The 12,963-nt window shown below is 34.6% G+C and overlaps 1 protein-coding gene across 1 annotated transcript; it reads left to right on the top strand.

Annotated features, from left to right (window-relative positions):
* The first annotated feature begins 9,888 nt into the window (after window positions 1–9,888).
* On the top strand, window positions 9,889–12,145 carry LOC122020933. The gene is made up of 2 exons (XM_042578986.1): window positions 9,889–10,322; window positions 11,700–12,145. The coding sequence occupies exons 1-2, from the start codon at window positions 9,972–9,974 to the stop codon at window positions 11,883–11,885; spliced, it is 537 nt and encodes a 178-aa protein (XP_042434920.1). The 5' UTR covers window positions 9,889–9,971; the 3' UTR covers window positions 11,886–12,145.
* The last annotated feature ends 818 nt before the right edge of the window (window positions 12,146–12,963 follow it).

Below are 12,963 nucleotides of genomic sequence, written 5' to 3'. Positions count from 1 at the left end.
GACACCGATTTTAACATCGGTTTTTAAAATCTGATGTTAATGAACCAAAATAAAATATTTTAATTTCCCCACAAGCCAAAATTTACAACATTTTACAAAGTTCCCTCCAAACCTAAACCAATATCGCGGCCCTTCTCTAACCCTAAACCTAAACCTAAACCTCTGCGTTCCAGGCGACGTCTATTCTTTCTTCTTCTTATTTTCTTGTTAAGGTTTATTTCTGATCTTGTTTTCGCCTCTCACTCGATTTGATTCGAGTTCCATGGTGAGAAAATTGTCGTTTTGTTTTCCTTCCATTATCGACTTCCTTGATATGACGAGAAGAAACAAACTTACAAATCGCCCCGTTATCGTTTTGATCTACCTTTCACTCACTCGGTTTCATCGTGTTGATCTGAGTTTGATCTTCGATTGCTCTGTGATTTTTCTGGTAAGAACCCTAATCTGCTCGTGGTTTGTTTGATCTGTGATTTCTCTAGTAAGAATCCTATAATCTGTTAGTGGTTGATCTGCGATTTCTCTGGTAAGAAGCCTATAATCTGTTAGTGGTTGATCTACATCGTGTTGATCTGTTATTTCTCCGCTTGATCTGCGATTCGTGAGCTCACCGTGGTTGATCTGCGATTTCTCAGTGATTTTTTGGGTAAAAACCCTAATCTTTTCGTGGTTTCATAGTGTTAATCTGTGTTTGATCTATGATTTCTGTGATTTCTCTGGTAAGAACCCTCATCTATTCGTGGTTGATCTACTATTTCTCTTCGTGATCTGCGACTTCTCTGGTAAGATCTGCGTTTTCTCTATGTGATTTGCGATTTCTCTGTAAGAATCTAACCTGTTCGTGGTTGATCTTCGATTTCTCTGCGTGATCTTCAATTTATCTGCACGATCTGTGATTTCTCTGGTAAGATCCCTAATCTGTTCAGGTTTCATTGTGTGCGATTTCTCTGCGTGATCTGCGATTTCTCTGGTAAGAACCCTAATATGTTTGTGGTTGATCTGCGTTTGATCTGTGATTGCTCTGGTAATAACCCTAATCTGTTCTTGGTTTCATCGTGTTGATCTGTGTTTGATCTGTGATTTCTCTGCGTGATCTTCGATTTCTCTAGTAAGAACCCTAATCTGTTCGTGGTTTATCTGCGTTTGATCTGCGATTTCTCTCTGTGATATGCGATTTCTCTGGTAAGAACCCTAATCTGTTCATGGTTGGTCTGCGATTTCTCTGCGCGATCTGTGATTCTATGGTAAGAACCCTAATCTCTTCGTGATTTCATTGTGTTGATCTGCCATTTCTCTGCGTCATTTGCTATTTCTCTGTTCGTGCACCTTTTGTTATTTGTAAAATAATGGATTCAGAGATCTTGTTTATTTTATTATAGAAACAAGCAATGGGTTGGTGCACACATTGTAATGAGGAATGCGTCGCCATATATCGGGATCCTGACGACAATCATTTGTAAGTTTATTTTGTATATATTTGTTTGTTTTGATCTTGATATGACTCGAGTTCTGCACATATCTTCAAGATTGTTACTCTGCCTTCTGTGCATCATCATTATCATATGTTCTGCACATGTTGTGTTTGTCAAAATTCCACACTCGTCGATAACTTTGATTTGCTCTTCAGTTAAATCGGATGGATTGTTCATTTAGTCGATGGATTCTTCCCCTTTTTGCCTCATTGGATTGCTAAGGCTCGTAATGTTGTTTTGCAGCATGGGCATTTAGGATTTATGCTCTCATGTTATGATGCTGAAGTTAGCTACGATGGCCGCACTGACACTTTTCTGGCAAGGTATGCGGACAATTGCTCTCATTTGAATTCAAAATATGTTCTCCTTTTGATGAAAAGTTAAGTTGTGTCTGTCAAAGTTATCACACTGGCTTCATATAACATGGCGTGCGTTATTCATTCTTCTCGACTTGTAGATATCCACCACATGGAAGAAGAACTGTGGTCATAGAAGAAGTTGGCCAAAATATATATATACTCTATGATCGTATGTATAAGAGACTTTCTTTAATGTATATGAAAATGCATATTATAAACGTTACAGTCTTTGTTCAAATTAGTGCCTCTTTTACATTCTCAGAAAGACTCTTTCAGGCACAAGGAAGAAGAAGAGCTTCTGAATCTTTGTTTCTTCTAGGTTCAGACAGCTACAGAATCAGCTTTGGTAACTGCTATGGCTCGCATCATGGGCGAGAATGTGGCAATTCTCATCCGACGCAACAAGAACGTCAAGGAAATAACTGATATTGAAGAGAAGATGGAGAAGCTCAAGGAGTTGTTGCTGATTGTTAACATGGTGATCCAAGATGTCGAGTCTCGCCCTTTCACTTATGATGTGAAGATCTTGTCAAGGAAGCTCAGGTACTTGGTCTACGATCTCGAGGATGTTGTGGATTGCTATGACACTGAAGTCTTGCGCAAGCAGAGATCAAGAGCTTCTTTTAGGTCGGTGAATGATTTCTTCTCTTCTAATAACCAAATTTTGTTTAAGAGTAGGCTAGGCAGCATGATAAAAGCTGTAACAGATAGTCTGGATTCAATTTTACTTCAAAAGTCAAAGCTTTTGAATTTGTCACAAGGCAATTTTGTGATGGAAATCGACATTTAGATCAGTATAGGTTGATAAAACTTGATCAGTATAGGTTGATAAAACTTGAAAATATGGATATTAGTAGTGATATAGTCTTGCATAAATCTCAATGGAGATATAGATCAGTATAGGTTTAGGGTTTAGATACTGTGTTTTTTCACCTTGTTTGTTCGTCTCAAGGAGTTGGAGCTTTTCCCGGAGGTCAAATCATTGGAGAAAATACGACTATTTCATGATGACCTCTGCCACAGTTATTCTGTGAGGGATCAACTTTTGAAGGTACATCTTCTCCTTTTCTTTTCTTGTTAACCAGTTGTTTTATCTTATTCTAACTTGGTATTTCTTTAGTTAAAATGAGCTTATTGTCTTCCTAAAAGGTTTCTTATATGGAGGCATATAGCATCACTGACAAATTATATTTGATTTCATTTCCAATTTAATATGTTGAATGCCAATTAATTTGGATTAAATTATATGTTTTTTTTAGTCTTCGAAACCTTCACAAGAAGTTGATGTCAGGAGAGATTATTGAGAAAAAGATTAATGATATAGGACAGGTGTCTAAAAGAAACTTCTGGGATAATGATCCAGATGTTATTAGTGTGTTTGGATGCTTGTTGACCTGTGCAGCTCCAATGAAGAAAATGTTACGAGTGGAATGCTTGCAGATTTCATATCTCGGGTTAGTGGTGAACTTTTTTTTTTTTAATTTTTTACCAATGACCTTCAAGATGTTTTAGATCTTCTACAATATGACGTTTGACACCTGCTATTTTATAAAAGAAAATAATTGCTGCAAACTGGTATAGGTGATCCTTGTCATGCTGTCTTTCATTTGCCAACTATGCCTACTGAAAGCCACACCATGCATTTTGTTGGTTGATGTAGTTGGACTGATCTCTCTGTCTCTCTCTCCTGGTTGTCTATTTGTTGCTTTCTCCTGTTAGAATCATACAATTCCATGCTATTAATTGCTCAATGACTTGATGTTGAACTTTGTGTAATTCCTGGAATATGCAGCTAAAGGTGAACTCTACAAGGAACTACAGAAGTCCAAATGCTTCAGTGAGAGGCGAACTGCTACAGTGAGTTCTTTGCAAACACACACTAACGGTTATCAGTGTATGAGCTTTGATTATTGAATTAGGATATAAGGCAGTGTGAGTTTTTCACCCCTGCAGTAAAGTAGAATGAATGTGATTTATTCAGTAGGTTGCTTGACTAATTACTACTTGCTTGTAGGAAAACTAAATTAGCGATTAAAGGTGATTAATCATCTCTAGTTTAAGCCATTTTGTTCTCCAAAGAAAGTATCTTTCTTCTAGTGCTCTGTCAAGCAAATGAAACATTTAATAAGAGTGTTGATGCAGGCAAGTTTGACAGCTGAAGAGATATTGAATTCTTGGCCTGCTGCGGAAGTGGGAAAGGTACTACGTGAATATGGAGAAGAAAGCAATTGGCAATTTATTCAGAATCAAATTGTTGAAGCTCGTGCACAAGGGGGATTGCATACTACAGATGAACTTGTGCATCTTGTGAGAAGAGCATCATCCAAGTCAGGAGGTATGGTTTTCCACTGACCGAACGCACTTGTTTTCTCGCTCACTCAGCACTGCAACCTCTTTGGTATCAACTAATGAGAAGAACCATCTTTATTAAAGATAGCAGAGTGTTGTTTCTTGGAAAGATTTGTTTAGCATGTTTGTTTAGAGTTTGGCTAGGCCATGACTCAATACTAATCTTAATTTGATTGTTTAAATGTTGGGCTCCTATTTCATAGCAAAAGGTTCATTTTGTGACTCGAAACTAAGTTTTTTTTTTATTGTTTAAGTGTATTTTCTGAATTTTGAGAACCAATTTTTTTTTGTACATCTACCATGAAGTATGACCCTACTTTATTAGATGCTATCATGTTTCTTTTTTTGCTTCAATTGACAATATGGTGGTTCGCAGAATCTAGAGTGTGGACAATCTGTTAAGGTTGTCTTTAATCAGATTTCGATTGTGCTACTAGAGATTCATAAATGAATATTTGTCAATCTAATCAGCTGGTTTGGCTTAAGAATAAGATCAGTAATAGTCAACCAAAGTCTAGTAAAAATGCCCTCAAAAGTAACTAGAGTGGCCGAAAAGAGGGAATTAGAATTGGAGAAAGAGATGGAGATTATTAAGGATATCAATGTATATATTAGTCTCTTTCTCTCTTTCCTAACAACTTAGCTTTTAGGATAAATAGTCAGCCAATCAAATTTAAGAGAAAAAGAGAGGAGAACCTTCACTAGTTCAATTGACGACCATGCACCACTCTTGTTGTCCGCTGTGCTGTAAGGCAGAGTTGACGGATGTAAGTGAGATATGTTAGGATCTTTATGTTCTTGAATTTGGGATCGTTTCCAAGGTTTTTCTGAAGTAAAATTGCTGCTTAGGATCTCAGCGTCCTATCATAATCGATGTTTCTGAGTTTTGTGACCTAGTGCCCTATGATTACAGTAATTGGTTAGTTTGCATCAAGAAAATTCCCTGCTCTTGATAAGAAAGAAGACCATTAAATAGTTTCCTGATTGTGAATACTTCATTACTTGTAAATTAACTAGATATACACTTTTCAGTTGATCTGTTACAGTAAAAGCCAGCCTGCAGCACAGACACCCTACCAACCTGCTCCAGCAGTCCAGCCATCTAGTGCATTCTCATTTTCAAATTTTGGACAGATACAACCAGGTATATCTGATGAATTTTCCTGTCACATATTTGATTTTTCTAATTGGTTTCCTTGATTTGATTATTTACGTCAAGTTTCTTTTCTTTTCTTTTTCTTTTGAAAATTCAGCCTCTTCCAGTGGCTTTGGTGTTATGCCAAACATCTTCAGTTAAAGCAGCATTGGACATGCCGTATGTTCCTTTTCCTTTTTTGCTGTATTGTCTTTCCACCCGACATTTCTTCTTTTTTATATGCTAATGCTGCCAGCAATATGGTTCCTTGCAATATTCTGCAATCTAATTGTTAAAAGGTGACCTACACAGTTAGTCATCCTGCCATGTCAAAACAACTGAGCTTAGTTTTTATTAAAGAAAAAGGGACTAGATCTAGTACTAATCAATTATCCTAGTTTTTTCTCAGATCCGTGGTCTTGTTCTTCTTTAGTCTTTTTTATATTACAAAATGTAAACATGCTTTTAAGAGACAACAACAACCTCTGCTTGCCTGCAATATTATCATGTAAGACATGATAATATTGTAATAGATGCATCAATCTAATAATGGCATGTTCCATGCTCTATGAAAAGAAATTTTGTCAGCTAAGGAAACTTCTTGATGAATCACATATTGAGGAGTTAATGAGCCAATTGACTTGGAACTTAGTCTAATGGTTTCCATAACTGTTTTAACTTGAAATGATTTTTCTTTACAATAGCCATTAACCAAGTTATGCCTTATTTAACAATAGTCGTTAACCAAGTTGCTGCAGTTCCACTTAATTAACACTTTCACTGCATATCAACCCACCTTGTGTTTGCCTGCTTCATTGATTGCGTGGTGATGGTGAATTTTATAGCTTTTGCTCCTTATTGTATTATGTCTATTAGCCATGTGTATACAAAGGGCACAGTTGCATTCTTGCTTATGAGATTTGGAAGATGACATCAGAGGTAGTACAATCAATAGTATATCTCTTCATTTGCTTGTTAACTATGAACATTTTCTTTGTTCTTCTATGCTTCCTTCACTGGATTTGTTGTGTAGTCATATTTCTTTGTTCAACCATTATCATGCCTAGTAATTTGTTGTATGATGCTGTCAGTTCTTATCAATCTGTACACTTGAATTAGAAGGAGCAAATTATCTATGTTATATTCTAAGCAGCATATACTAAGTGTCATATATGAAAGTTTTAGATTCTATGTTATATTCGTTATCTTCCACAGCAGCCTTTAAAAACTCAGTATTCTATTTTATTTGATACATGTACACATTTGTTTTAGTTATTTGACATATGGTGGCTTTATGTGTTTTTACAGTTTACAAATCTCAAGTACTCCAAAGTTGAAATTGATGAAGTGCGGTTCGAGTGGGCTGAATGCATGCTAGATTACATTTGAAGTGCGGTTCTACCTTGATGTGTTAAAAGAATGTTCTACCTTGATTTTGATATCTATTAGTTAGCTTTTGATGTAAAAAGAATGTTTGGGTATTTTATGGATATTGTTGTAAGAAGATTATTTATATAATTTGTGAATATTTATGTATTTTATGGATATTATTGAATGAAGAATATTGTATATGTGAATATTTGTGTATTTTTTTTGTTATTGTCAGTTTTTCATTATTTCGGAAATCAAATTTGTGCTGTTAAAAAATATACATATTACATCGGTTTTCCACCGCTGCAAAACCGGTGTTATTAACTAATATTACATCAGTCATTTATCGCTGTCAAAACTGGTGTTATTAACATACACTATTACATCGGTTTTACATCGTTGATGAAACGGTGTCGTTAAGTGATACTACATCGGTTAATAACCGATTCGAAGACCGGTGTCGTTAAGTGATACTACATCGGTTTTAACCCGATGTCTAAAATGGCAGACTTTTAACATCGGCTTCATAGACATCGGTCGAAAATGAAATAGACACCGTTGGAAAACCAATGTCTATGAAGGTTTTTGTTGTAGTGTATGGAGTGGGCACAAGACAAAAAGTTCAAATGAGTCACGATTGATCAGACACTTGATGATCAAAAATCTAACACATAGTTGGAAAGAGAAAAGTCCAAGTGGGCCACGGTTGACAAACACTTGGCAATCAAAAATCCAACATAGAGTTTGTACGAGACGAAAAGTCTAAATGGGTAATGGTTGACTGGGCACTTGATAATGGAAGTCAAATAGGTAGTTGGCAAGAGAAAAGTCCAATTGGTCACGGTTGACCAAACACCTGGTGGTCGAAAGTCCAACAGTGAGTTGGCATAAGACATGAAGTCTTGGCAGTTCAAGGTTAACCGAATGTTAGGCGACAATGAAGTCTTAGTAAGTCAAGGTTGATCGGATACTAGGTAATAAGGAAGTCCCAGCATAACAAACTTTTCAAAGGTCATAATTTTTGATTCAAATATCAAAACTAAGTGATCTAAGGTACGAAACAGAGCTCATTCAAAAATCCATATTTTTACTCAATGTCAATTGACTGATTATGGGTATCAGTCAATTGATTTAGATCAAAAACAAACAAATGCAAGTTGATTTGATTGTTTGATTTGACTTATGACATCAATCGACTGATGGTTGATATCAGTCGACTGATGACTTTAAAAATTGAACAGAAACAAGTTGATTAGACCATTCGACTCAACTGATGACATTAATTGACTGATAATTGATATTAGTCAACTGATGTCAATCAAGAGTTGAATAGAAGAAGGTCGATTTGATTGTGATATTTGATTAATTGCTATCAGTCAATTAACCGGATGAATCAGTCGACTAATGTTCAAATAATCTACAAAATTAGACAGATTTCAAAAGGTTTAGAGGTCATTTAAATCAAACATTGAAATCCTAACTCGAGCCAACTTGAGCTTGACTAACTTTGATCAAGGGTCAACTACGTACGCCAACAAAAACACTATCTTACTCTAAATGAAACACTTAAAAGAAGATGGAATGAGACACTATCTGATTCTAAATGAGGCTTATGAGTACTCTATTCTCTTAAAAGGAGATGAATTGAGACACCATCTGAAACTCTATTCTCTTCGAAAAGAAGATGAATCGAGACACTATCTTACTCTGGATGAGGCTTATGAGATTCTATTCTCTTAAAAGGAGATGATGAGTCGTATTGTGGCTGGATTTGAGGCTCAAAAAGGGTTGTCGTTTGAGGGAGAACTCAATAGAAGAGTTCTAGTGTCGAAGTGAGTGGAAGGTTGAAATGGCTCGAAAAAGAATTCGCAGAGAGAACTCGGAAGACGAGTTGAGTGAGTTGATTAAAGAGGTCTTGAGTTAAATAAAAAAAGTATATGTTGGAGTGATAAGTTTGTTGTAATAGATAATTGAGTCAAGTGGAAGAGGTTGAGTTGATCAAATCAACTTAAAGGGTTTGAGTTGATTACAATAAATATAGGTCAATCCGAGAAAAGTTGTATTAACTAGAAGTAGTCATTAGTAAATAAGGCTTATGTTTTAATATTGAGTTGACGTAATTCAAATAGAATAATTGTGTGAAGTTTATTTAAGTTTGTATTTTTATTTTTATTCTGTAACATAGTATCTTAATTATAAAATTGACCGATCCAGTCCTATAAATTGAGAAAATTAAAAGTTATAATAGAGGATAAAAGAGGCCTATATCGGAATACTCATTTCCATTCTTGTTGTAGTCCTCGAGTGCTCTCAACGAAACCTTAAAGACTTAAGATCTTACAAATTCAAGCAGTTTTCTTTTTCTTCATTTTTTTTTATATTTATTTAATTGTTTTTAACTTTGTTTTAAAAAAAATTATTGAGACTTTCGAGAAGTGGTTCACTTAATGAGTCAATAAGCAACCTTAATCTCTCCATTGTTCATTTACGATGTCAATGAAACAATGGCCTCAATTCCTTCTATTATTTTTAGAAACTGAACTTGGCTTAGTTCAACTAGTTTACACTAGGAGTACAAATGAATTTGTTCGTGAACTTTTTCAAATTGTCTTAAAAAATATTTAATTCCTATTTGAAATTAACGAATTCTAAATAAACTCAAACTTATTCGATAATTTTTTCAAATCAAATTTAAATTCATAATATTTTATTTGATAATTCGTGCGAATCAAATCATATATTTTTTTTTTCATAATTTCAATATAAATATACTCAAATTAGGGATCGAATTATTTAATTCAAATTTAAATTTAAATCATTTCAAACTATAATTTAGGTTCAAATTAAAATTAGAATATAACTCAACCTCTAATCATAATCATTTATATTTTCTAACTTACCAATCAAATATGAATATCTTATTCATATATTTTTCAATCTTAACCTTGAATATCAATATTCAATTTTTTTTAATCCAAGTATTCATCTTTTTTGAATCTGATTAATTTTGAATCTCACTCATAAAAATATTTTATTAATCATTAAAATAAATCAAAAAATATTCACGATGACTCATCTAATGACTAATATTTTTAGATTTATAATTCCACTAAAAAAACTTTTATAATATACTACAGTTGAAAATCAAACTTTAAATATCTGAGTAATCGTTTGAATTTGTTTGTACTTAATCTTACATGCACCACATGCTTCCTGCTACTCTTATCCTCATCTCTCTCCCTCACTAACTCACAAACTCGCAGACACACACCGCCGGCTCTCTCGTTAATGCATACCACGAACAAGCCTCCTCCTCCCATGCCCATCCACGCTGTCCTCCACCCTCCCATACGCCTCCCTCCCCCCTCCCTCTCGCCGCCAACGGCGACAGCGATGGCGTACGCTTCCAAACGTGGGAATCTAGTGATGATGAGGCAGTTACGCAGGCAGTACTGGAGCTGCAAAGCGATCAGGAGACGAGTGAGGTACGAAGAAGGAGAGGAAGAAGGAGAAGAAGAGGCGTACGGGCAGAATGCGGAGATTCCGATGTTGGAAGCCTACAGTGCCGCGTTCAGGGACGTTGCTCTTTTGGTGCGGGCCGGCGTCGATGATGAAGAAGAGTTGGTGCTCATCTTTAAGGTACAGCATTCTGTTAATCCAACGAAATATTAGCAAAAAAACATACTTAAAGTTACTGAATTTGAAAAGGGCACATAATTTTTAAATTTATTAAAGGTGTATTTATTTTTCATTTTACTCCTTCCGTCAAATATTATTTTCAAATAACAACACCAATATGATACTACATTTAAAAAATAACACAACTGTAATGTTAATTTTAGGATATATACAGCATCAAAGTGATATTGATTTTTAAAATGCAACATTAATAGGGTGCTGATTTTTTAAAATCGATATTACAGTGATATTGTTTTTTGAAATCTCGCTTCACAATGATTAACAGGAGAAGTAATATTGGAAATAAGTGCGTCTTTTGAGAAATCTAAAAATTAGATGTATCTTTTGAAAATTCCGCAACTTTGAATGCATCATTAGATCAATTGCTGGGAAAAAAATACACTGAGTGTACTGTAGTGGTAAATAATTTAAAAGAATAAATAAGAAAATAAAAGTTTAAATTCTATATCAATGAATATTTTGAAGGTCATACATAAGCTATGCTTCGAATTTATCCATAGACGAACTAGGAAGAAAAGTCGTCTACCTTTAGAATAATCTATCAAAATTTGAATACCTAGATTATAAAAAAAAAATTATTTTGCCTTTATACTGAGAATTATTTATCTTTATTTTTAAAAAATAGAAATAAAGTATCCTCTTCGAGTCCATCTAAATGATCAGTTCATCCAACCAGACTAACTCACTTGGTGGATGACTATAGATTGAGAACATAATTTACTTGTCTAATTAGGATTATGATGAATCGAGGCTAGTACTCATAAGTTTAGCATTGTAGTTTGATGTTGAGATTCAATGTTTGTGGGTGCACAATTGGCGAGGCCAACCACCATATTGAAGTTTGTGGGTGCATGCTAAACCCTTAACTAGCCCGATTAATCTATCTATTCTATTTGGTGCACTTAGCTTTTCAGACCTGTTTAGCTAATTTAGCTCCTTTGGTCACTTAATTTGCTTTGCCTAGTTAGCTTGATGAGTGGAGGTTAGTAGTCGCAAATTTTAAAAGTAGAGATTGATATTGGGGTTCAATGTTTGTGGGTGCGCCATTGGCGAGACCAACTAGCTACGATATGGAAGTCGCGAGTTAGATGTTATTTCAGAAGGAGACATATTTTGATGAAGAAGATTGGATTTAATTTTAGTGGGTATTTTTGTAATATTTTGAATTGTAGGAGCAAAATGAGATAATTATAAATTTTTATATGAAAATATGACTTGCATGATGTAACCCAGTTTGTGTAATTTACATTTTTAATCTATTATTTCATACAAAGTACAAAATAAATAATGACTGAAAAAAATTATGAGTTATTGTAGGGTTTCTCTTCGAGTTTGAGCTCAAGGACCTCATCGGATCCCTCCAAGAGCGTTCTTCCTGGGCGGGCTGTGATCCATTCCATTGATGTCGTCAAAGGCCCGTTTAACCCATCCAACATCGAGTATTTAGAGAGGGGTTTGACGTGGGAAGACTTCAAGACTCGGCTCCAACCCAACAAATCATGATCCAAGATTAACTCAATGATGGCCTTATAATTAACAGCCCCATGGGTGTGGGGTGCATTAATAAGGCACTCAAACAGAAAATAAGAAGGTAAGAGTTCAAATTTCAAGAGAATAATTTTGAAGATCGGTCTTTGAGTTTGAGTGAGTGTGCATCAATAATACTTTAGATTTACTTAATAGACTAACTAAGGGGGAAAATCGTTTATCTATAGAATTAGCTAGGCGAATCTCAAACATCTATATTATCAAAAATAAAAATAATTGAGGGTCTTGTAGCCTAATTCTAATTTTATTAATATTATTGTAAATTAGTCAAAATTTCTATAGTGACATCACTGCTCTTAAAAAAACTGGATCACCCTTTTAAAATTCTCAAAATTTCCAAATTTTATTATACAAATTATATTTATATTATATATATATATATATATATATAATATGAACTTACTTAAAAACCACCAACTATTTCTGCAACCAAATGATAGATTTTCATGACCAAACTATAGATTGCATTTAATTATTTTGCAAAATTATAAATGTTTTTGGATCAAATGAAAAGGGCCTCCTTTATTTATTTTTTTTTTCACAAGAATGTTAGGAGTCATGTGAACTAAGGAGGTAAATAACTTTGATTTTTCATCTCGATCTTGTACTCGTTTGAATATGCAGCGTGGGCTCGTCATTTGAACATGCAACGGAAAACTTGAATCAAACTCAATACTGCATGCACAACATCAAGATTTTACATGACTACTCCAAGGCATAGTCTTAGCAATCTATCACCACTAAACATTCTCTTTCTCAAAATCTTTCAAAGACAAAGAACCCTCATCCAATAAGTTTTCACAACAATACAATAAGAATATGAAATAAAAAAAAAAAGTAAATACACGATAGCAAATTACTTTACAAGAATCTTACTTTGGATGTTTTCTTATTGTTTAGAATTACCTCGTGATGGTAGGAAATGCAGCAAAATGTTTTACCATGGATAGTCCCGTGAGCAGAAATGATGAGGTAGCTATTTATCTCCTCAGCCACTAACTGCGGGAGAATGCTCTATCATGGATGGTTCCGT

Source organism: Zingiber officinale, chromosome 9A, assembly GCF_018446385.1.
Source record: "Zingiber officinale cultivar Zhangliang chromosome 9A, Zo_v1.1, whole genome shotgun sequence".
NCBI classification, from domain to species: Eukaryota; Viridiplantae; Streptophyta; class Magnoliopsida; order Zingiberales; family Zingiberaceae; genus Zingiber; species Zingiber officinale.
The sequence above is the reverse complement of the archived record's forward strand: the minus strand, read 5'-3'. Positions and strand labels throughout refer to the sequence as shown.

What these genes read in the sequence shown, in the direction of transcription:
- LOC122020933 (XM_042578986.1), top strand. Translation starts at nt 9,972, where the DNA reads ATGCATACCACGAACAAGCCTCCTCCTCCCATGCCCATCCACGCTGTC. An exon ending in AGTTGGTGCTCATCTTTAAG is followed by an intron (nt 10,323 to 11,699) that starts GTACAGCATTCT and finishes GAGTTATTGTAG; the next exon opens with GGTTTCTCTTCGAGTTTGAG.